This window comes from Carcharodon carcharias, chromosome 8 (genome assembly GCF_017639515.1).
Source record: "Carcharodon carcharias isolate sCarCar2 chromosome 8, sCarCar2.pri, whole genome shotgun sequence".
Lineage (NCBI taxonomy): Eukaryota > Metazoa > Chordata > Chondrichthyes > Lamniformes > Lamnidae > Carcharodon > Carcharodon carcharias.
In genome coordinates this window covers 48243129-48265926 of record NC_054474.1, presented here as the reverse complement: position 1 = coordinate 48265926, position 22798 = coordinate 48243129, and the positions used below count along the sequence as shown (strand labels likewise).

At 45.9% G+C, this 22798-nt stretch overlaps 1 protein-coding gene across 11 annotated transcripts in view; it reads right to left on the bottom strand.

The window, feature by feature from the left end:
- The window catches only part of myot (myotilin), a 159150-nt gene that overhangs the window by 39742 nt on the left and 96610 nt on the right, over nt 1-22798 (bottom strand). For 7 of the 11 annotated variants that reach the window (XM_041194024.1, XM_041194023.1, XM_041194017.1 and 4 more), the window contains 2 exons: nt 21465-21615; nt 14488-14589 (listed from right to left, as the gene is read on the bottom strand). In XM_041194024.1, the coding sequence (XP_041049958.1) occupies nt 14488-14589; nt 21465-21615 (253 nt within the window). Of the gene's footprint in view, nt 1-14487; nt 14590-21464; nt 21616-21828; nt 22505-22798 lie in introns of all 11 variants that reach the window. The other 4 variants (XM_041194026.1, XM_041194028.1, XM_041194027.1 and 1 more) reach the window with 4 other exon arrangements.

The following is a 22798-nucleotide window of genomic DNA, read 5'->3' as shown; positions in this document are numbered from 1 at the left end:
TACAGCGAATGACAGTTAGCTGTACATCTGAACTTTTGCGTGCAAAGGACAGAGTTTTAGAAATTTTATATGATGAAAGTTGAGGTTTCAAAGTATCATGCATCATACCATTGCAAGGGGGTATGTAAGCTGCCTGAAGCCAGGCCTCTGCAAACACTACTGGAAAGCTGTCTGCTGGGTGATGAACAAGGACAGCCTGATATGACATTGATTGCTTTGTTTTTTGGCACTTTCTGACAATGGAGATACTGACAGCCAAAGTTTACTATCTACGTTTGCGACCTATAGAGCAACAGTTATGTGTCCTATAACTTTGACACAGCACAATGCAACTCCTGTCTGCTATTTCTGCAATTAAACACTCGAGCAAATTTTTACTGGCAGGTTACTCTAGCTTTCTATCTGAGGTGTATATTAATTCATTTTATTGCGCCTTATTTATGAAATTCTTCATTTCATCCACTTGGTGGTGCCAGTTGCTCTTTTTGTGCCTTTACTGGTCATTGTTCTTCATTTAGTTGCATCATCTGAAAATAAAACTTCTGCTTTATTTTATAGCCTAAAAAGGGAACTGGTTTTATTACAAAGGTCTCTATGACACCATGCAGAAGATTTTAACTTTAGCCAGAGTAAGTGATGTGGTAATGGCCTGAAAATGCCTTACCCACCTGCCCGCCACCCCCTACCCAACCCATGCTGTCATTCCAACCAGCACCATCCTTTATGGGTTCTCCCATTGGGTGATCAGAGGGCCTGCCTGTTTCAGATACTGGGCCATTTTAATATGTAAATCAGAATCCTATGATGTACGCAAGATCTCGATTGGAATCTTGACAGATAACTGAGTGGAGCGGGCACTGTGAACGCTTTGCTTTGTCTTCCACACCATGCTGCAGAGGAGGAACCAAAAAGGAATTCTTCCCCAGGCTCCACATGAATATTTGGAACTTCTGTGTTCTCGGGCTACTGCCCTTCTTGATTTCCCCCTAGACTTACCATCAGGTCGGCCTGGTTGTCCAATATTAGAATGGCCTGGAGCCTGTGAGATGGAGCAGGATTCCTGAACCAAAGACATGGTAAGAAGGCTTTGCTCTGAAAATGCTAGGCCAACCATTTAGGTAAAGTTTGTGTGTGATATGGGCTTTGGTCCTGTTCACAAAGATATTGTCAACCAATTCTACTTGATTTATTTTGGTTTGCCTGTGTGGCTGATGTCGAGGTGCATTGCCCTGTTTCTTACCCATAGTCATTTTAACCTCGGGCATAGGAAAAATCTGTACATAGGTAGAAGTTGAATTTGCACAGTTTTTAAGATTAACAAGGTCAGAATTTGCTTTGCAGTACCCTCCTTGTTAAGTCCATTAAGAGGAAAATTTGACTTATCAGGGAAGGAGTCTGCACCTTGATTCCTTTCCTAAGATTTGTATTGTTAAGACTGACAGCAAAATATGCACCCATGGATATACAGGTTATTTGAATTAAAAAGCAAAGAAAGACCTACATTACATTTATATAGTGCCTTTCAAGACCACAGGACACTCCAAAGTGTTTTACAGCCAGTGAAGTACATTTGAAGTGTATTCACTGTTGTATATGAAGAAAACATGGCAGCCACGTTACACACAAATTTCCATAAATAGCAATGTGATAATAAACAGATAATCTGCTTCTGTGATGTTGATTGAGGGATCGATATTTGCTAGGACACCAGGGATAATTTTCTACACTTCTACATGAAATCTTTTACATCTACTTGAGAAGGCAGATGAGGCCTTGGTTTAGCATCTCATTCAAAATTGTGCAGCACTCCCTTAGTACTCTGCTGGTATCAGCCTAGGTTTTGTACTCAAGTCACTGCTGTGAACCCATGTCCTTCGAGGCAAGAGTGCTACCAACTGAGCCACTGTTGACACCTCATTAGGAGCATTATGTTATGAATATTAGTTAACCTGTAGATCAAATCAGTGCAGATTTAGTTTACTGGGTGGGTGATCATTTACACAGCTAAAGATTAACCTCCATGCAGTCCATTTTACATCAATCAAGCACAAAACCTTATCACAGGAAAGGCAAGTCTAAGGCTGGGATTTTCCAGCCCCCCTCCCCATCTCCCAACGATGGGGCCGACGAGCCATTGGAATCTCCTTTCACCCAAAGATCCCAGCGACATGAAAAATGTCGGCTGAAAAATTCCGGCCTGAGTCTCCACCAAGGCTATTTTTCGCTGAATATATGATTCATCTTTGAAATAAATACAATGGAAATCAGGCATTTGCACTTAAAAAGATTCCTACCAATTGCGTAGGCAAAGAGAAATATTTGACCCAAGACAAAAAATTTGAAACCAATTTTTTGTGTGGAAAAAATTGCTGCAACTGAAAGACTAGTAAACAGTTGGATTCCCTCCCCACAGGTGACAACAGTTCATTCCTGCTGCTTGAAACATTATAAAAACATGCTTTAAATGATGCTTAACCTTTTACTGTAAGGTAACTGGGATTGGGTAGCTATACTTTAGACAGTATGGCTAGAGGAACAATAAAGCCCATGATTGTAATGTGGATTGTTGCTACCTAGAATTAGTAAGATTGTAAATTCAACAGCAACTTAAATTCATGAAGCACCCTCAATATATCAAAGCATCCCAAGGTGTTCCAGTAGAGGTGGGGATTGGATATTCAGCAGGATTAAGGAGGATTTGGAACAAGTGACTGAATGTGTGGTTCAGTAGCTACATATTGAAGGACCTCTTGAAAGTGAAGGAAGATACAGCAAAGCTGCAGGGCTTAAGGAGATAATCACACAAGTACTCCTGAAGTTGTGCAGTCACAAAAACAGAAGATAAGATAAACATTGAGCTCCAGGCGGTTGCAGAGGTACGGTCATTCAAAACCAGGGAGGAATTTTTAAAATGAAGATGAAAATTTTGAAATCAATATGCAGGGAGACAGGGAGCCAGCAAATGTTAGTGAGATTGGAAGAGAAGCGTGAGCAGGATTTAGCACATAATACAACATGGATGGTGGAGAACCGAATGATTTGGAGTTTATGTAGGTTGAGACTGAAAAATCTGGTGAGAAGTGTGCTGGAGAAGTTGACAAAGCTTGCCAAGAGTTATGCTGCCATATGTTTAGCACATCAAATGGTGCAATTAACCCTTAAGTACTGTTCTCGATTGCAAACTTGTCACATTCCTGTCTTTCATGAACTACAACATAAATTAGTTTTGGTCATTATAAATACTGAATATTTTGATTGATCTGTGCAAAAGTACATGGGCACAAAATTCAATCACATCGCTAAGAAGGCCTTCCTGGCTTTCCTAGGGACAGGCAGGTCGCTATTGTTCTATGCGACCACATAGCTGCACCCTCTGCATCTACCTGAACATGCTGAATTGGTGCTATCTAAATGCCACAAAGACCAAACAGCTGATGGCGACACAAACCAACCAGCACAGGTCCTGCCAACACCTGTGTTGTCCACTCTTGAACAAAGAAGCATGCAACAGCAAGATGAACCCTACAGTAACTTAGTTAAAGTTCAAGCATCCTTACTGCAGGCAAGTTAAACCTTTGGAACTTTTTCTATTGGAAAGTTTATGAAAATACTTTCTGGTAATTTGGATATGTTTTGATGAGCTCCTGCATTTGTCAGAGAGTGTTGCTGCTTCCTCACACGGATGGCAATAGGTGACCTGTCACACAAAGGCTGCAACAGGTGGGGGTGGGGGTGGGGGGTAGCAGGTGCAGTGCCATGGAGTCTGCAGCATGACTTGGAGATGGAGTAGAGACTATGGAGAGGACAAGCTCTGTGACCTCCCCTCTGCTAAGTTGGATCTGGACTCCTCGGTGCTCTTTGACAGGTCAGTCAATGCACCCAGCTTCTCCATCAGCTTTGCTTTGTACAGAGCCCCATCGAGGTCTTCATCTGAGTCTTCTGCAACAGTATTTGTATGTCACCTGTGAGCTAGCACACAAACCATTCCGCTCATCCCTAGTAACTCACCATGTGCTGGTCCAAATGATACACTAGTCTCCAAGGTAGAGTGCAGTGCCAGTATCTGAGCTAGTGGCTGCGAGTGTCAGATCAAGTAATAGGGCCTCTTCATGAGGGCTGTGCTGTCACTGTCTCTCTTCCTCCTGGGGCTGCTGGGGCTGGCCAAGCAGTTCTTGGTTGTCTGAAAGCAAGAAGTCAGAAGGGAAGGGGTTGGGGTGGGAAGCAAGTGGTTTGTGGTCACGCCGTCTGCAGCTTGCTCATCATGCCATACGGCAAGAGGCAGCAGCAGGCCCTATGATGCTGAAAGCCACCTCCTCTGTAGGCTTTAAGAGATGTAGGAATCCTTGCCTCCTGTTGGCTGTGCTCCACTTCATTTTGTGGTGTGCCACCTAGCCCTGCATGAGAGAATGAGAGAGGACAGGATGGTACTGATTGTGCAGAACTGTGTTTGGGTGATATGCCTGCCACAGATGAATAGTTGGAAGTACATTTAAAAGTGAGGTGGGTGTGAGGCTGGCAGCATTAGTACATGTGCGAGGGTGAGGTGGATTATCTGAATATTAAGTGTGAGTCTTGAGTGGCAGTGAGTGTTGCTGGGTGAATGATGTGGGTGGGGTGGGGGCATGTGTGGTGCATTAAGCAGCATGAGAGGATAGGGGTGTAATGGCTGGGCGGTGTCTTGTGAAGAAGCATTCGCTGACCTTGCCCACTATCAGAATTCCTGTGGCACTGCTGTCAGGTCCTTGGATCCAAACTCCAGGAATTGACTTCCCGCCCGTATGTTCTCACGGTGGTCCTTCAGGGTCCCCATTCCCCCCGTGGGACTATGGTGTGTCTCCACATGCCCACCAGCATCACTAATTCCTCCAGTGCCACATCCATCGGTCTGGATCCCTCTGCCTGCCCTGGTGTTCTATTTGCAAAAAGTTCCATCTTTAAGAGGCAGCCTGCCTTTAAGAAAGAGCATGCTGCTTGCACCATGTGGTACGCAGCAACACTGCTGGGGTCTCCTGCTGTGTGTGCAGAGCCCATCAACAGTGTTGCGGAGAGAGCAGTGCTGGGCATGAACCAATTAGCACTAAAATTACTCAGATGAGGTTACTGGATGAAGTTTGTGTCCTACACGCCCTGATCGGAATGGGTGTGGATGCACCTGCCAATTGCACCCCTTGTTACCAAAAATTGGGGTAGAAGAATTTCACACAATTTCAGACTTGCCACTTTTTGCCGACTCAAATAAGAACTGCTACAGTTGCAACAAAGTATTGTTTAAGAAAGCAAATGACCCTTCTCCTCGAATTCTCCTCACGTATCATGCTTGGATTCCCACAGCTTGTTTCCTCCTGCTGCTGGAATGGACTGGTCTCTACATGATAAATGTTACTGCATAATTGGCTCATGGGAGGTACATATTGGGTGAGCTGGAGCTTGTCCTGTTAAGCTGGACCTTGCTGCTTTGTGCTCCAACAAATAATGTGAAGAAAAAAATCAAGTATAGCAGTTGAAGTGAGGTGAACATGGATTTCAGTTGAATTTCAGATCAAGCCATAATTCTCTACTTTCATTGAGTGAGCTGTTGACCCCTCCTCACTACATAAACCATTTTTTTAAGGTATACATATCTGAGACTGGGAACAATTGGGGCTTTCAATTACCTCACAGATCCCCTGCAGTCTGCTCCCCCACAGATCAGGGTAGCAGCATCTTGGAATGGCAATGATACAGTCTCAGTAACTCCGTTTTTTAAAAATTCATTCATGGGATGAGGGCTTCTCTGGCTGGACCAGCATTTATTACCCATTCCTAATTGCCCTTGAGAAGGTGGTGGTGAGCTGCCTTCTTGAACCGCTGCAGTCCATGCGGTGTAGTTACACCCATAGTGCTGTTAGGAAGGGAGTTCCAGGAGTTTGACCCAGTGACAGTGAAAGAACAGTGATATATTTCCAAGTCAGGATGGTGAGTGACATGGAGGGGAAATTCCAAGTAGTGGTGTTCTCATCTATCTGCTGCCCTTGACCTCTAGATGGTCATGGTTATGGGTTTGGAAGATGCTGCCTAAGGGGCCTTGGTGAATTCCTGCAATGCATCTTGTAGATGGTACACACTGCTGCTACTGTGTGTTGGTGCTGGAGGGAGTGAATGTTTGTGGATGTGGTGTCAATCACGTGGACAGGTTTATCCTGGACGATGGAGGAGGGAGAGTTTTCCCTCTCTCAAGAGAACAGGATGCCTGTTCCCCATCACTCTCTAAGCAAATGTATGCCCTCATGCCAGGAAGCCAGCTTGTTCAAATTGCCACCTTGAAAATGTGTTATGACAGCTGTCAGGATACTGGAGGCTGACCTGCATGATGTATCGCCGGCCATCAGCCACCAGTTTGACAGTCAAAGAATGGAAGAGTCTGCAATTCCTGTAAACACGAAGAATTCCGAAAGAACCCACGGGATGATGTGGGCAGAGAAGATGCCCTGGACATGGGGAAGCCTGCAGCCCATGCAAAACCAAAATCCCCATCTTGCTATTTCTGGATGCCCTTGGGGGAAGTAGTGAATGTGTTTGTTGTGGTAAATATGGCATCAGTCACTTGCCTCATGCAGGCGTGATTTACAGACTGACACATCACTGGTGTTGCTGCTAGGAAGAAACTGGAGGAAAATAATTTCAGGCCAGCAATAACTTAGCCACAGGAAAAGCCATACTTGCCCCAGCAGTCAGCTGCAGGAGGTGAGCCATCTCTTGTCACTGTCTCCCTGGACGAATGCAGTTTTCTTATGCAATGCCTCCCTGAGAACTCCAGGAATGATGGTCTAGATTTGCAAACTCTGGGAGGATAAGGAATCCTGTGAACATTCTTCCATGCCTGCTCTCCCTGCAACTGTGTGCCCTCAGGGCGCTGCTCTTCCACTCCTTCCAGTAACAGTGGAATTCGCAGCAGGATCCACATGATTCCAAACATGAGGCCCTGGATAAATATAGTACCAGCAGTTGCAAGGGTAGCTAAACACCTCAATGTTGCACATACGAGAAACCTAAAACTTCTCAGTGATTTACCTGAAATAAACTAAGGATCCCTTTCAATATTGGTGAAAATGGCGCCTCTTGATTGTGGGTGGGTTGTAGAACTGTTGATCCTCATCTTTGTCTTAGCCAGTCTCTCGGGATTGGGGATGGCTTGCTTGCACTCTGATTCGATGGGTTCAGAGATGGCTGATAAGTCCAGTGTGCGAACTGCAGAACTCTGTCGCATGTGGAGCAGGTGTTGTTTAAATGGTTGGAGGTTTGTGCACTCTCTCTGATGCCCTTGACTTTGCTCCTGTGTGTTCCCAATGTTAAATGCTTTGGTGCATAATATAAAAGCAAAATACTGCGGATGCTGGAAATATGAAACAAAAACAGAAAATGGTGGAAAAGCTCAGCAGGCCTAACAAAATCTGTTGGGGGGGGGAAAATGGAATGAATGTTTTGAGTCCGTATGACTCTTCTTGAGAGCTGGAGTCTTCAGCTCTGAAGAAGAGTCATATGGACTCGAAATGTTAACTCTATTTCTCTCGCTGCAGATGCTGTTAGGCCTGCTGAGTCTTTCCAGCATTTTCTGTAAATGTTTTGGTGTGTTTGGTGCCTAGCTGAATGAATGGGTCAGTAGGGATGTTTGATCTCTTCAGGGATGCTTTGGGGACATTTCTAAAGTGTTTCTGCAGTCTTCCTGAGGGTCTCCACATTGACCAAGTTCCAAGTAGAACATTGGCTTCAGGAGTCTGGTGTCAGGCATACAACTCCATGTCCTGCCCAACGGAGCTGGTTTTGAGTGATTAATGCCTCAATAGTGGGCATGTTGGCTTGGGAGAGGACACTGTTATTGGACCGCCTTTCTTGCCCCTGGATTTGGAGAATCTTGTGAAGGCCCCACTGATGGTACTTTCCAGTGCTTTACGGTGCCTACTGTGGGTTGTCCAAGTCTCTGAAGCAAAAAGGTTTGCGGGGATCACTGCTGCATGGTAAACCATGATCTTAATCTTGGGTTTGGTCCTTAAATACTCTTTACCTCAATTGGCCGAAAGCTGAGCTGGCACATTGGATGATGAATTTTGTCATCTATGCCTGCCTTCATCGAGAAGAGGCTCCCAGGATACAGGCAATATTCCACATTTTCCGAGACCTCATCGCTGATCTTAATCGACGGGCAGGGTTGTGCTGTGGGACCTGGCTGGAAGAACACCTTAGTTTTCCAGGTGTTTAGTGAAAGGCCCATTTTCTCATATGCTTTGGAGAAGGAGTTGACAATGACCTGGAGCTCAGTTTCTGAGTGAGTGCATACACAAGTGCCATCTCAATACTGCAGGTCAATGACTGGAACTGGAGTAATTTTGATTTTGGAATGAAGGTGGTGTGGGTTGAACAGTTTTCTGTCTGTTCTGTAAATGATCTCCATGTCTGTGGCTAATTTGTTGGTGAGATGCAGTATTGCAGTGAGCAAAGTGGAGAAGAGAGTTATGGAACTGTTGATAATGAGCAGGTGGCAACCGAAATGAGGCTTTTTGTGCTTATACTGTTGCAGGACCCCAATTTACATATGTTTATTTGGATCCTGCTGGTTTTGAGTGGGAACATTAGCTACATATTTTGAGGTCTGTTCAAAATTCACAGCAGGAATCACAGCAGGGATCACCAGGAATCAGACCAGGAATCACAGCAGGAATAATTTCCGCATAAATTGTATTTTTTTCTACTTTCTTGAGCTTTTATTCTGTTCATACACACACAGACACACACAGGCACATGTGCACACACACACATGCAAACACACACACATGCACACACAGACATGTGTACACGCATACACAGGCACATGCATACACAAACATGTACATACAGACATTGCACACACACACAAACGCACACACACAGGCACACGCGCACACACACACACACAGGCACACGTGCACACATACAGGCACACGTGCACACACGTAAAACACACGCACAACATGCAAACACACACACAACATGCAAACACACACACATGTACACACACACACACCACACACACATACACACACATGACACACACACACATACACACACACCCCACAGACACATAAACACGCACACACATAAACACACACACACACATAAACACACACATAAACACACAGAGATGAAAAACAGGACCTCAAAGGTAGAAATCTCTGGATACTTCGGGTGCCATGCACTAGTGAGTATAGAAATAGGAGGTTAGTCCAGGTGAATGCATGGCTGGGGAGGTAGCGCAGGAGGGAGGGCTTTAGATTTCTGGGATATTGGGACCATTTCTGGGGGCAGTGGGACCTGTACAAGGCAGATAGGTTACACCTGAACCGGAATGAGACCAACATCCTTGCAGGGAGGTTTGCTATTGCTGTTGGGGAAGGTTTAAATTAACTTGGCAGGGGGATGGGATCCTGAGAAGAGGTTCAGCAGGGGGAGATGCACAGCCAAAATTAGAAGAGAGAGCAAGTGAGTCTGGAAGGCATAGAAATTATAGGCCATTTAAAGCACAAGTGAGTTTGGCAAGGTTGGATGATATTTATTTTAATGTAGTGTATGACGGATAAGGCAGATGAGTTGACGGCACAAATTAACACATGGAAGTATGATATAGTTGCTGTCACAGAGACATGGTTGAGAGAGGGGTAGGATTGGCAGCTCAATATTCCAGGATATAGGGTCCTCAGGCGAGACAGGGAAGGAGGTAAAAGAGGAGGGGGTATTGCAATATTGATCAAGGAATCAATTACAGCAGTAAAGAGGGATGACATCTGAGAAGGCTCCTCAAATGAAGCCATATGGGTAGAACTGAAAAACAAAAAAAGGGCAGTCACATTCCTGGGAGTGTACCATAGGCCCCCAAACAGTCAGAGAGAAATAGAAGAGCAGATATGTAGGCAATTTTCAGAGAAATGTAAAAATAATAGGGTAGTAATAGTGGGGGATTTCAACTTCCCCAACATTAACTGGGTTAGTCATAGTGTGATAAGTTTAGAAGGACCGGTATTCTTAAAATGCATCCAGGAGAGCTTTTTAATTCAGTACACAGAAGGTCCTACAAGAGACAGGGAAGGAATCCAGGGAAGGTCCTGGACTTAATTTTAGGGAATGAAGTGGGCAAGTGGTAGAGGTATCAGTGGGGGAGCATTTTGCAGATGGTGATCATAACTCTGTTAGATTCAAAGTTGTTATGGAAAAGGACAAGGATGGGCCAGGAATCAGAGTTCTAAATTGGGGAAGGGCCAATTTTAATAAGATCAGATATGATTTGGCCAGAATGGACTGGGAGCAGCTACTTTTAGGTAAACCTGCGTCAGAGCAGTGGGACTCATTCAAGAAGGAAATAGGGAGAGTACAGGATCAACATATTCCAGTATAGACAAAGGGTGGGACAAACAAATCCATGGAACCCTAGATGTTGAGGGTTATACAGGATTGGATAAAGAGATAAAGGGAGGCTTATGGCAGGTACCGAGGGTTCAATACCGCAGAAGCCCTAGAGGAGTACAGAATGTGTAGGGGGGAACTTAAAAAGGAAATTAGGAGAACAAAAAGGGGGCATGAGAAAACATTGGCAGGTAAAATAAAAGAAAATCCAAAGTTATTTTACAAGTACGTTAAGAGTAAGAGGACAACTAGGGAAAGAGTGGGGCCCATTAAGGATCATAGTGGTAATTTGTGTGTGGAGCAGGAAGACGTAGGTAGGGTTCTAAATGAATACTTTGTGTTGGTGTTCACAAGTGAGAGGGACGATGTGGGTATGGAAATCAGGCAGAAGGACTGTGATATAATTAAAGAAATTTGCATTGAATGGGAGGAGGTTCTAAGTAGTCTGGCAGGCTTAAAAGTAGATAAATCTCCAGGCCCAGATGAAATATATCCCAGGCTGTTGAGTGAGACAAGGGAGGAGATAGCAGGGGCACTGGCAATAATTTTTAATACCACTCTGGCCACAGAAGAGGTGCTGGAGGACTGGAGGACAGCCAATATTGTACCGTTATTCAAGAAGGGAGGAAGGGATAAACCAGGGAACCACAGGCCAGTCAGTCTAACCTCAGTGGTAGGGAAACTATTGGAAGCAATTCTGAGGGACAGGGTTAATCTACACTTGGAGAGGCAGGGATGAATCAAGGACAGTCAGCATGGTTTTGTTAAGGGGAGGTCACGTCTGACCAATTTGATTGAAAATTTTGAAAGGTGACCAGGTGTGTAGATGAGGGCAATGCATTTGATGTAGTCTACTTGGACTTCAGCAAGGCTTTTGATAAGGTCCCTCACGGGAGACTGAAAACAGAAGTATGGGCCCATGGGATCCAAGGCCATTTGGCAACTTGGATCCAGAATTGGCTGCATGGCAGGAAGCAGAGGGTGATGGTCGAAGGGTGTTTTTGATGCCTGTGTCCAGTGGGGCTCCACAGGGATCGGTGTTGGGTCCCTTGTTTGTGGTATATATTAACAATTTAGACTTGAATGTAGGAGGGTTGATCAGTGAGTTCGCGGATGACATGAAAATTGGTGGGGTGGTAAATAGGAGGATAGCCTTAGATTACAGGAGGATGTAGATGGGCTGGTCAGATGGGCTGATCATTGATGAATGGAATTTAATCCAGATAAGTGTGAGGTGATGCACTTGGGCAGGACAAACAAGGCACGGGAATACACGATGAATGTTAGGACCCTGGGAAGTACCGAGGATCAGAGCGATCTTGATGTGCATGCCCACCGATCACTTAAGGTAGGGCGACAGGTAGATAATGTGGTTAAGAAGGCATATGGGATACTTGTCTTTATTAGCCGAGGCATAGAATATAAGAACAATGAGGTTATGCTGGAACTGTATAAAACGCTGGTTAGGCCACAGCTAGAGTATTGCGTACAGTTCTGTAATCCGCATTATAGGAATGATGTGATTGCACTAGAGTGAGTGCAGAGGAGATTTACCAGGATGTTGCCTGGGCTGGAGAGTTTTAGTTATGAGGAGAGATTGGATAGACTGGGTTTATTTTCCTTGGAGCAGAGGAGATTGAGGGGGAATATGATTGAGGTGTATAAAATTATGAGGGGCATAGATAGGATAGACAGGAAGGAACTTTTCCCCTTGGTGGAGGGATCAATAACCAGGGGGCATAGGTTTAAGGTAAGGGGCAGGAGGTTTAGAGGAGATGTGAGGAAGAATTTTTTCACCCGGGAATCTGGAACTCACTGCCTGAAAGGATGGTAGAGGCAGAAACCCTCATAACATTTAAGAAGTATTTGGATCTGCACTCGCGATGCCATGGCATACAAGGCTATGTGCTGGAAAATGGGATTAGAATAATTAGGTTCTTGCTTGACGGGCGCAGACTCGATGGGCTGAAGGGCCTTTTTCTGTGCTTTAGTAGACCTCTATGACTCTTTGACTAAGATATATGCACACACAAACACACAGGCACACGTGGCGGAATTTTCCGTGCCCGTTGGTGTTGAGCCAGTTCAGTGGCATGAGCGGTTAATATGGTAAGAAGGCCAAAAATCGGTTTCACGATGTCATAAAACCAGTTTGCAAACGTCAGCTCAGACCATTGATGGCGGGCCTCATTTCCCGCCATTGGACACCTCATTTAATATATCAGCATATCATTATAAGGGTAGCCGCTGGACTCATAACCCCCCCTGCCCCCCCAACTGGATCTTCCGCCCACGACGGTGCAATTGCACGCTGATGTGTTTCACAAAGAATATAAAAGGCATGCACTTGGCGGGCTGCACTTTGAGGGGAACTCAGTGGTGAGAGCACAGTAACGTTGCAGCGCGATCGCCCAGGTCGCCTGTTGGACAACAAGGTTGAGGCGTGTTGAGGGGGTAGAAAAGGCTGTCCTGCGGTTGAAGGTAGTGCACAAGCATGTGCGGGTGGTGGGGGATGGGCCAGGGAAGCAGCCATGCATTGGGGAAACCTTATATAAAGTGACCATCCTTCTGCAGCTGAGACAGTTCAGGTGCAGCCACATTGATATGATTGGAGTTGGGCTTCTAGCTTATCTGCCCACTCAAGCAATGCAGAGGCATGAACATGCCACCAAGTGCTCCAGAGCTTTTCACCCCTCAGGTGCAGACTGCACAGTAATGTGCGTTTTACTGGACTGCACAACAGTTGGGCATGTTGTACAATCTCCTTGCTAAATCTGGCCATGGAGCAGTCACTGGTGGAGGTGCTCACAGCCCCTTGCAATGTCATCATTCAGGTTTGGATCAGTCTGCCCCATGGTTCAAGCTAACAGCGCAGTCTTGCAGCGCAGGTTAGGAGAATGCCTGCGCTTGAGCTGAGAGCACAGCATGCAGTCCAGTGGGCAAAGCTGCCGCCAATCAGTCAGGTGAAGTGGGGTGGAGGAAGGTGGGATTTCGGGCAGCCATGCAGCACACTAAACTCTGGCCAACCAAGTGGTGCTAGCACTCTCTGAGAAGTGTTAAGGGGCCTTCAGACTTAACCAAGAGAGGTTCTTAGTACACCCATGCTAATCCACGCATCTCTGTATCTCATCCTGCAGGAGGAGTACACCAGAAGCATGGAGCCTGTTGAACTAACTATGAACCTTTGACTTCAGTCTGGTTTATGGCAGCACACGTACCCTCTGTGATAATGCTCCTGTCATGGAGACACATTGGAGGCCCTAATAGTCACTCCATTGTAGGAAGATAATGATGACATGCAGTCGTCACTCTCAAACACACACACACACTCACACACACACTCACGCACACAACATCCTGAAACTGATTTTTGGCTTTCTCGTCATATTGTCTGCTCGTGCCACCGAACACGCCTGACATCAATGGGCACGGAAAATCCCAGCCACAGACACACAGACACACACACACAGACACATACGCACACACACACTCCCACACATACATGCACACACACACATACACACTCTCACACACACAGGCACATGCACACAGACACAGGTGCACACACACACACACACACACACACACACGCACGCACGCACTCACACACACTGTCACACACACACCAACACACATACACATGCACACGTGTGTACATGCATGCACACATGCAAAGACACATGCATACACAGAGGCGCACATATGCACACTTGCATACCATACTGACATATCTGCACTTTTTGCTTATGCGAACACCCAGTTGCACATGCTCTCAATCCTTCAAGAGCACATATTTTATATTTGAAGTATCTGTATAGTTATTAATTTTCATGTATGTCTGTCAATATATTATCCAGCTATGTTAACTTTATGACAAAGCTATATACATTTTTAGGAAATTTAACAAAAAATGTATGCATTGACGAAAGATCCAAAACCCAACCACCTGTGTGGAGCAATTTCACATATCAAACTTTTTATGTCAACAAACTGGGAAAGATTCCTCCAATGATCCCAACAGTCAGCAATCTTTCTACATTCTCACCAACATCAAACTCCATGTGTCAGCTAAATTACCTGGTTAATCTGCTCATTTTCCATCTTTTGAAGTTCAAGAACAGAAGCAGCATCCTCGGCACCCAGTAATCTGCGAGCCATCTTTTGCTCGTAAGTTAACCGCTAGAATGAAGAGGAGTTTGCATGGTAATTCAGTGTTAAGAGCAATTCTAAAATCAAATAAAACTTCCTAAATTGAGGCGCATCAGAAGGGTGTTTTTTTTCTGAAGACATTTTTAACTTGCCTGTAAAATATGCAAACTTAGAAATCACTCAGTGTAATTTATACCATTGTTGCTCCCTTAACAAAGTTGCTGCGCTCAGTGGTTCTTAGCAGAGGGTTATATTTACAGATTTCTGGCATAAGCTTGTGGTCCAGATTTTGTGGTCAGCGTGAAGCAACAATACCCACCGCTGACCTACATAGAAAGCTGCCCACAAAGATCTAATGATCGCTGTGGCATGGATTTCATTTTCCCATTGTTAGTTTGATTTTGGCACCAAGGTCTAGGGGATCTCCAGATGCCATCAAAGATGATGTCATCCAGCAGGCTGCCAAACACATAACATAAGTTTTACAGGCAGCAAACCAGGACATTAAATGCAATCATTATCATTCATTTTTCATTAATTATTTTACAGAGAGCAAAATAAAGATTGGGACATACACATTGTAGAATAAGGGTGAAGCCAAAATATCATATATTATTTTATTAAGAACCTATGGAATTTTTTTTATCATAATGTAGAATTTTGAATTTCACAAATATAAAATTAGGTTTCTAGGGCCAGAGAGGTTGTTCAACAATAGTTGTGAGTTATTATGCCATTAAAAACTCAGTTATACCTCATTCAACAAGGCATAACTTTTTAGAGTTTCTTTTACAGCAGTGTTGCAACATACTAGGTAAATTCACCTCAGTGCAAGTGAGCTCTAAAGATTTCCACTGCAGGAACTTCATAGCCACACCCTGTGGAGGAGCAGGGAATCACTGACAGTAACTTCTGGATTTTCATATTTAACTGCACATGTGGATGCCTGAATTGCTGAGAGTTTCACCATCATTACAGCTGCAATATTCAGGCCCATATATTATCTGTTGGTGCAAGAATTAGTGTAAAACCCATGTAAAATGCGTGTAAGCAGCTGATTCAACAGGGAACTTCTAAAATAAAAACAGAATTACCTGGAAAAACTCAGCAGGTCTGGCAGCATCGGCGGAGAAGGAAAGAGTTGACGTTTCGAGTCCTCATGACCCTTCGACAGAACTTGAGTGAGTCCAAGAAAGGGGTGAAATATAAGTTGGTTTAAGGTGTGAGTGTGGGGGGGTTGGGTTTAGGTGGGGGGAGAGAGAGAGAGAAGTGGAGGGGGTTGGTGTTAAACTTCTATACTTCTATGCATCCCTTTAAAAACAATGTCTAATTTCCACTCTTCAGCCACACTTTGGTGGATAAGCAGGTAAAATAAAAGTGTTTTGTTCTTTACTTTATCTCTGCAATTACTTTACTGCATGTTGTTTTCTAAGATGTAGATTATATTTGAAAGGTGTATTGTGGGAACCACCTGAAAACATCGAGAGACTCAGCGGAAGCAATTTGAAGGTCCACAAAAAGCTAAACCTTCGTTTCCTTACTACAAATTGTTCCAACACAGTTCTCTAAAAATGGCAGGGAAATTCTCCCCCCAGGAAAACACGTTTTGCATTGTTACAAAGGGGGCCTTTGCAAGGCTGCTCACAATGGCAAGTGGATGGGCTCACCAGAGGGTTTCTGGTGAGCAGGCCAGTCCGGAGGTTAGGGCAGTGCGACGGGCCAGGCCAGAGATTAGGGCTTGGGGCCAGTGTGCCCCTTGTTTTTCGGATGACTGCCTTGCTGCCTTCCTCGAGGAGGTGGCAGCACGGCAGAAGGTGCTGGTTCCCCAGGATAGGAGGACGAAACGTGCCTGGGAGGGGGTGGCAGAGGTGGTGAGCTCCCGTGACGTGGTGTGGTGCAACTGGATCCTGTGTCTCAAACGCTTCAACAACTTGTTGCGCTCTGGCAGGGTGAGTACCATGTTGGCATTGGTATGTAACCCAGCAGGTTGGCTTTCCCCCCTGCTGCCCTGCTGTCTCCGCCCCCACATGTCTGAGTGTAGTGATTGCATTGAATCATTGATGACATTTGTCCTTTGCTGGGTGGGCCAGCAGATATTGCCCATGCTGAGGTCAGCCTGAGAGGGTAATGAAGAGATGTGTTTTGCCTCCACAGCATGTGTTACACTGAGTCCCACATGACTGGTTTGGGGGCAACCTGGAGGAGCTGCACCTAGGCGCTGTGCTTGAACTGCAGAACATATCCAAGTCAGGGTGATGATGACATGTTAGGAGGGGAGCTTCAAGGTGGTATGGCAACGAACCATCTGCTACGCTCTGTACTCCACATGCTTGCGCCTCCTTGCTGTGGAAGGATATGCCGTGTGGTGCCAAATGTGATGTAGGCAGCACGTATCCAAGGGGCGGGTGGGGGGCTGGGGACCAAGCCTAGCATCTTTGTGTGAGTGTTTGACAGCAGCAGGGTGAGGAGGCTCTGGAGCCCTGATATGTCCCACTCTGGTTGGGGTGGGCCGTGCGCGAAGAGAATCCAGGTACAAGTTGCACAAATCAATGCTCATCTGTCCTTTTCAGGAGAAGAATACTCATAACGCGGCAGAGCATGTGAGGACTGGCGGCGGCCAGGCGCAGATCACCATTCTTAGCCACTTTGTGCAGGAGGCCCTGGATCTGGAGAGGCGCCATGCGCTAACGTCCACTGGTGTCGGTGAGGCTGGGGTGACACAGCCAGGTATTTATGCCCACCAGTGAGGTCAGCATTGTTCTCCCAACAGCCATGGCAGTGCTGAACGTTAATTGATTTAATTTTGCAACATGGCTTGACCACTGCTTATTGAAGGATGAGCGCATAATGATCCCGGGCTCAGGGATGCACATTGTCATTGTCTCCACGTTAACTGATCCACTGTCCTTGTTCTTCCTTTCAGCATCATTGGAGCAGGGCCGGGAGGAGGAGCAGCAGAGGCCCCCTCTCACACCTGAGGGGCCTGAAGTCTCACCAGCGTTCCACCATCTCTGCCAGGCAGGCACCAGCACGGATAACAGCACCTTGGTGAGAATTCAAACATTGGCTAGTGTCCAGGGCACAGCAGTGAGGGCACTTCACAATCGCTGGAGGAGCTGGCAGAGACAGAGTGCCCATGGCGCCAGCAGTTGGAAGACTGTAGGGGACCAGGCACATTCTCAGTCAGTGCCTGATGATGTGCCTCTGGAGTCGTCCGTGATGCAGCAGGCACAGGAAATGCGGCCAGGCATGTGGGAGCATCTCGGGGAGATACATGAGGCTATGCTTGGCTTGGTCTCCGTGGTGGAGGAGTCTACACGGACGATTGCTGAAGCAATGAGACACATGTCCGAGTGCCATGCATCCTCCATGGAGAGAGTGGTGACTCTCATGGAGAGCCTCCTCCACGAGACCCATCAGGGCTTCCTGGAGATGCATTCGGACCAGCAAGCCCTCACATCGGCATTGACCTTAGCTAGTCAGTGCCAGTGTGGGAGATGGTCTGGGCACCAACTTTCCCAGCTTGGTGCCCATCCATCCACAGTGAGCAGGGAGGTCCGAAGCGACCTCACGTCAGTGCAGCAGCTGCCTGGTGTCTCCATGGGCACCTCTCAGGGTGCTCTGGATGAGGGCGGCAGCTCCTCCGTCCCTCTCCCAGTGATCGTAGCATCTGGTGAGGCTGCGACGACTGGGGAGATGGCAGCTGTAGAACTGGCAGCTCCCTCCCAGGCGGAGCCAGCACAGGCTCCATGGGCCGGAGGACGTCCGCCAAGGTCATCAAGGCCAACAGGACAGCAGAGTCAGCAGGCTGTCTCAGATGCCATTCCAAGCGACGGGGCAGCACAAAGATGTAGTACCCGGAAACAAAAACATAAGGCATCTTAGGCACACCACGGATTTTTCGCTGGTGCTCTTGTGTTGGCCCAAGATGAGGTCCTTATGATTTGTTTTGTTATGTAACACTATTCTCTTTTTTTAAAAATAAATTGGTTTGCTTGACAGAATAAATTCAAATATGTCACCATGACTGAGTGTGCCTCTTTGCTCCTGCATGTGTATGGTTTCCAAAACTGTAATGAGTGCTTTGTTGGACATTCAGCTTTACTAACAAGGCCCTTAGTGACTGTTCCAACCTGGCAGATTTTGCTCTTAGGTGTCGAGTGTCGAGTATGGAGCCTACAGCCCAGGCTTCTCCTGATGGTCCATCTGCAGCATGCTAACTGAAGGTTCATTGGATTAAAGCTTCCCGGGTGTCCCTGCCTCCCTGGAGTATGCCCGGGTCAGCGGCTATCCCTTCAGCATTTCCCTGTGCGTGCTCATCCTCGGACTCACTGCTGGACTCATCGTCTGCAGCCGCAGCCACTGCATCAACGTCTTCATCGCTCACTGCGTCCCCCCTTTCCAGCTCAAGATTGTGGAGAGCACAGCATGCAACCACTATCAGCAACACATGATCTGTGGGTTACTGGAGTGCACCCCCTGTGCGGTCCAGGCGTCGGAAGTGCATCTTGAGAAGACCGATGGTTCCCTCCACCACAGCCCTTGTGGTGCCGTGGCACCTATTGTACCGCTGCTCAGCTTCTGTTCTTGGATGGTGGAGAGGCGTCATGAGCCTCCTCCTGAGGGGACAGCCCTTATCATCCAGCAGCCATCCATCCAGCCAGGCTGGAGGACTGAAAACCCCCGGTACGTGGGAATGTCTGAGGATGTAGGCGTTGTGGGAGCTGCCTTGCACAGACTTGTAGAATCAGCATCCTGTGATCACACACTATCTACATGTTCATGGAATGGAAGCCCTTCCTGTTGTCGAAGGCTCCGGGCTCACCTGCTGGCGCCTTGATGGCCACATGTGTACAGTCTATAGCACCCTGGACATGGGGGAAGCCAGCAATGGCAGCGAAGCCTCTGGCTCACTGTGTCTGGCTGGCCTGGTCCCAACAGAAGAGGATGAAGGTCAATGCACGCCTGAACAGAGCGTCTATAACCTGCTTGATACAAGTGTGGACAGCTGATTGGGAGACACCGCAAAGATCACCCACCGACCCCTGGAAGGAGCCAGAGGCATAGAAGTTGAGGGCAGCTCTGACCTTTAGAACCACTGGCATGGGGTGTGCCCACACAGTTAGCGGAGATCTCAGGCCCAATCATCTGACAGATATAGTTGACTGTCTCCCTTGAGAGACGGAGCCTCCTTCAGCACTGCATCTCAGACATATTGAGGTAGTGGCTTCGCCGCCTGTAAACCCTGGCAGCAGGATAGTGGCGTCTTCTGCGGCTCCTTCCGCCTTGGGCTAGCTCTTGGCCCTGCGCCCCTTGTGCCTGCACCTGTCCTCCCAAAGGTGGCTCCCCTGGAGGCTGAATGTGCACTCCTGGCCTCCTCCCCCTTCCAGCCCCCCCTTCCTCCTCACAGGAGCTGCCTCCAGTGTTCAGTTCAGCTCCCATTCCCAGGCTAAGGGAAGGCTTCCTGAAAATGGCAGAAACGATTCCTCGCTGCAGAGTGCTGACCTGAGGGTTAAGAGTCCAGAAAAAGCAGCTGGTAAGCATTCTGAAGTACTGCAGATCACACAGGCAAGTTTCAAAAACTTTCATAAATAAATACTTGACTGTGCACACTCGCAACCACAGTGAGCCCTCTTATCCCGCCCGTGGATGAGGTTTATACAAATGTGTCCTACCCGCCTGCCCGTTGTGCCCGTGCGCCAACCCGAAGATTGCACGGGTGCCAAAAAATCGGTGTCGATTGAACACTCAAGGGCCTTAACTGGCCCGTTAATTAATGGTGGGCGCGTGTCAGATATCATTGCGTGCCTGCCAAGCGAAATATTGCGATGGCGCATGGTGATGTTGGGATGTTCACCCGATGTCACTGCGCATCATTTTACGCGCGGATGTGCGGGGCCTGTCCCCTCACGCCAACGGGAACATTCTGCCCTTTGAAAACCATATTTTCCATGTATGTTACTCCCCGTCCGTAATCCTCTGTATGGCTGCAATAGATACATAGTCATGAAGCTGTTTTGGCTCATTTGCTGGAAAGTAGTTGTTTAATGTCAATAATATAATTGGAGGAACTGCCTGGAAGAGTTATTGAGCATTCCACTATCAGTGAGGAGAATTAATGTCAATATAGATGCCAGTATTAAAATGTATCAAATAGCTTGTCATGTTAATATGGTTCTTTCACACTAAGTGGCTCAGAAACTTCTTCCAGTCAATTCCCCAGATGAGATATTCAATTTGGAAACCTTCCTCGGTTTTGGTGTCAAATGTCTAAATCATCATGGCAGTATTCTGGTGTAAACTTAAATATCCTTTTCAGTTATTAGCAGATTTCCAAGCTAACTTTTACATTTCTGGTGACTGATGAATCTTCAGCATTCAGGAGGTGGGATCTGCCCATACATCATCAATGGAACAATAGTTCAAAGGCAGAGAAACAACATCAGAGCTGTCAATTTGGCAAATTAGATTGAATTTTTCCTTTCAATTCATATAGAATAATCAAAAGTTAATAAAGTTGAATATACATGTCTTGATGAAAAAATAGGTCTCTTGTAACTAATGAAGCAGTTACATGCGTGGCCTTGATTCTCCATGAGAATTTAAGCTGTATAATTAAGACTTACAGGAGCTGATGTGATTATGGCATAAGTCTCTAATTCTGAGGTGACATAATTAAGTGAATTTCTGGCCCTAAATAGTCATTGGTCAGAAGCTGATGATATATAATTGCTCCCAAAATGTTAATCGCAATGCCTCAGAAGTAGAATAACTAATGGCTTGTTATGTTGCCAATATATATTTGCACCCTACACCTCCAGTGAAATACTGCTAGTGGCACATTAGACAAAAGTGCACTCATTGATAATGATCTTAAAATATTATTTATCTACGTAATCTTGTACCTGCTGCCCATCGTGCAGAAGCTCACTTTTACAGCGCAGTTTTCTTTCCAAGTCTTGAATGACAGCATTTTTGGAACCTTGTATTTGTTCATCACTGGTTGAGTTTTGTGCCTTGACGATTTTCTTTCCTGAGTTGTTGGGATATCTATAACTAATGAAAATTTCAGTAGCAATGACTAAAAGGTAAACAAATTCTTATTACTTTTATCAGTAACTGAGTATTTGAATATCATTGTACACATTCAAGTGGACTGTACAATAGAAAATGTATTGAAAATCTGAAACATTAAATTAGAATGAACATTTTGAACCAAAAATTTACATGTTACCAGATGGATTATTTTTGGGGGAATTTTATACTTACATAATTTCTTCAGTAGGCAGCTGCATTTCATTTTTTGGAGCTGAAATACATTGTGATGGGAGCACAGAACTGAGAAAGGCTGCAGGTGACTGAGTAAAAGAAGGGGAGAACATATGCTTTGAAGAAGTGCAAGAAGAAGATTGAGGACTAAAGGAAGAACGAAGAGTAAGAGGTGGTGGTGGAGATGCTGGAGTTGACTCTTTATTAGAGCCAAATGATGAAGATGCAGTAGAAATTGGAGAGCTTACAGTTGATAATGCGGATGTTTGCTGCCCATTGTGGCTCTGTGATTGCTGGAAGGAGCCAGGTAACTGCTCAACACAATAGGGCTTTGTTTGCAAGGTAGAGGAATGCTGAGCTAATGAAGTTGTAGAGACCCCAGATGATGTATACTGGAACTTTGGTTGGCGCTTAGTCTGAGATTGAATGAAATCACTTGGCCGCTCATAGTTGAAACTTGACTGACGTGTTGATTGTGAAGGAAGGTTGGTCACATTCATAGCAGTTACTCGTTGGCTTGTCTCTCACGTATACTGAGATCAGGAGATATTGGCTGTACAGTAACTGGTAGTATGCCTGAAAAAGGAGGATATTCTGTTTTTGCCTGTTGCCGTTTCGGTGAATGTCTTGCGAATTGGACAGAGAATGACGCTTGATATTCTGCTGTGCTGGCTGACTAGGCGGAAGAAGGAAAAGAATTTTTAAAGAGAAAGATTTTAAAGTATTAGTTCTAATACAAATAAATGCGGACGTAATTTGCAAAAGAAATATTATGCGTGTTCTGGTTGTCAATAAATAAAATAATTTTCTTTTTTGTGTTACAGCTGACTTAAGGGTAAAATTCCAGTCCTGGGGCATGAACAGTACTTTGAATGGCACGCTCCATACTGTCAGGATTTAAAGTGAACCTACTAGGTTTTCCAAGATCCCATCATTAACATGTGACAAGTGCACACCTGGTGTGATTTAG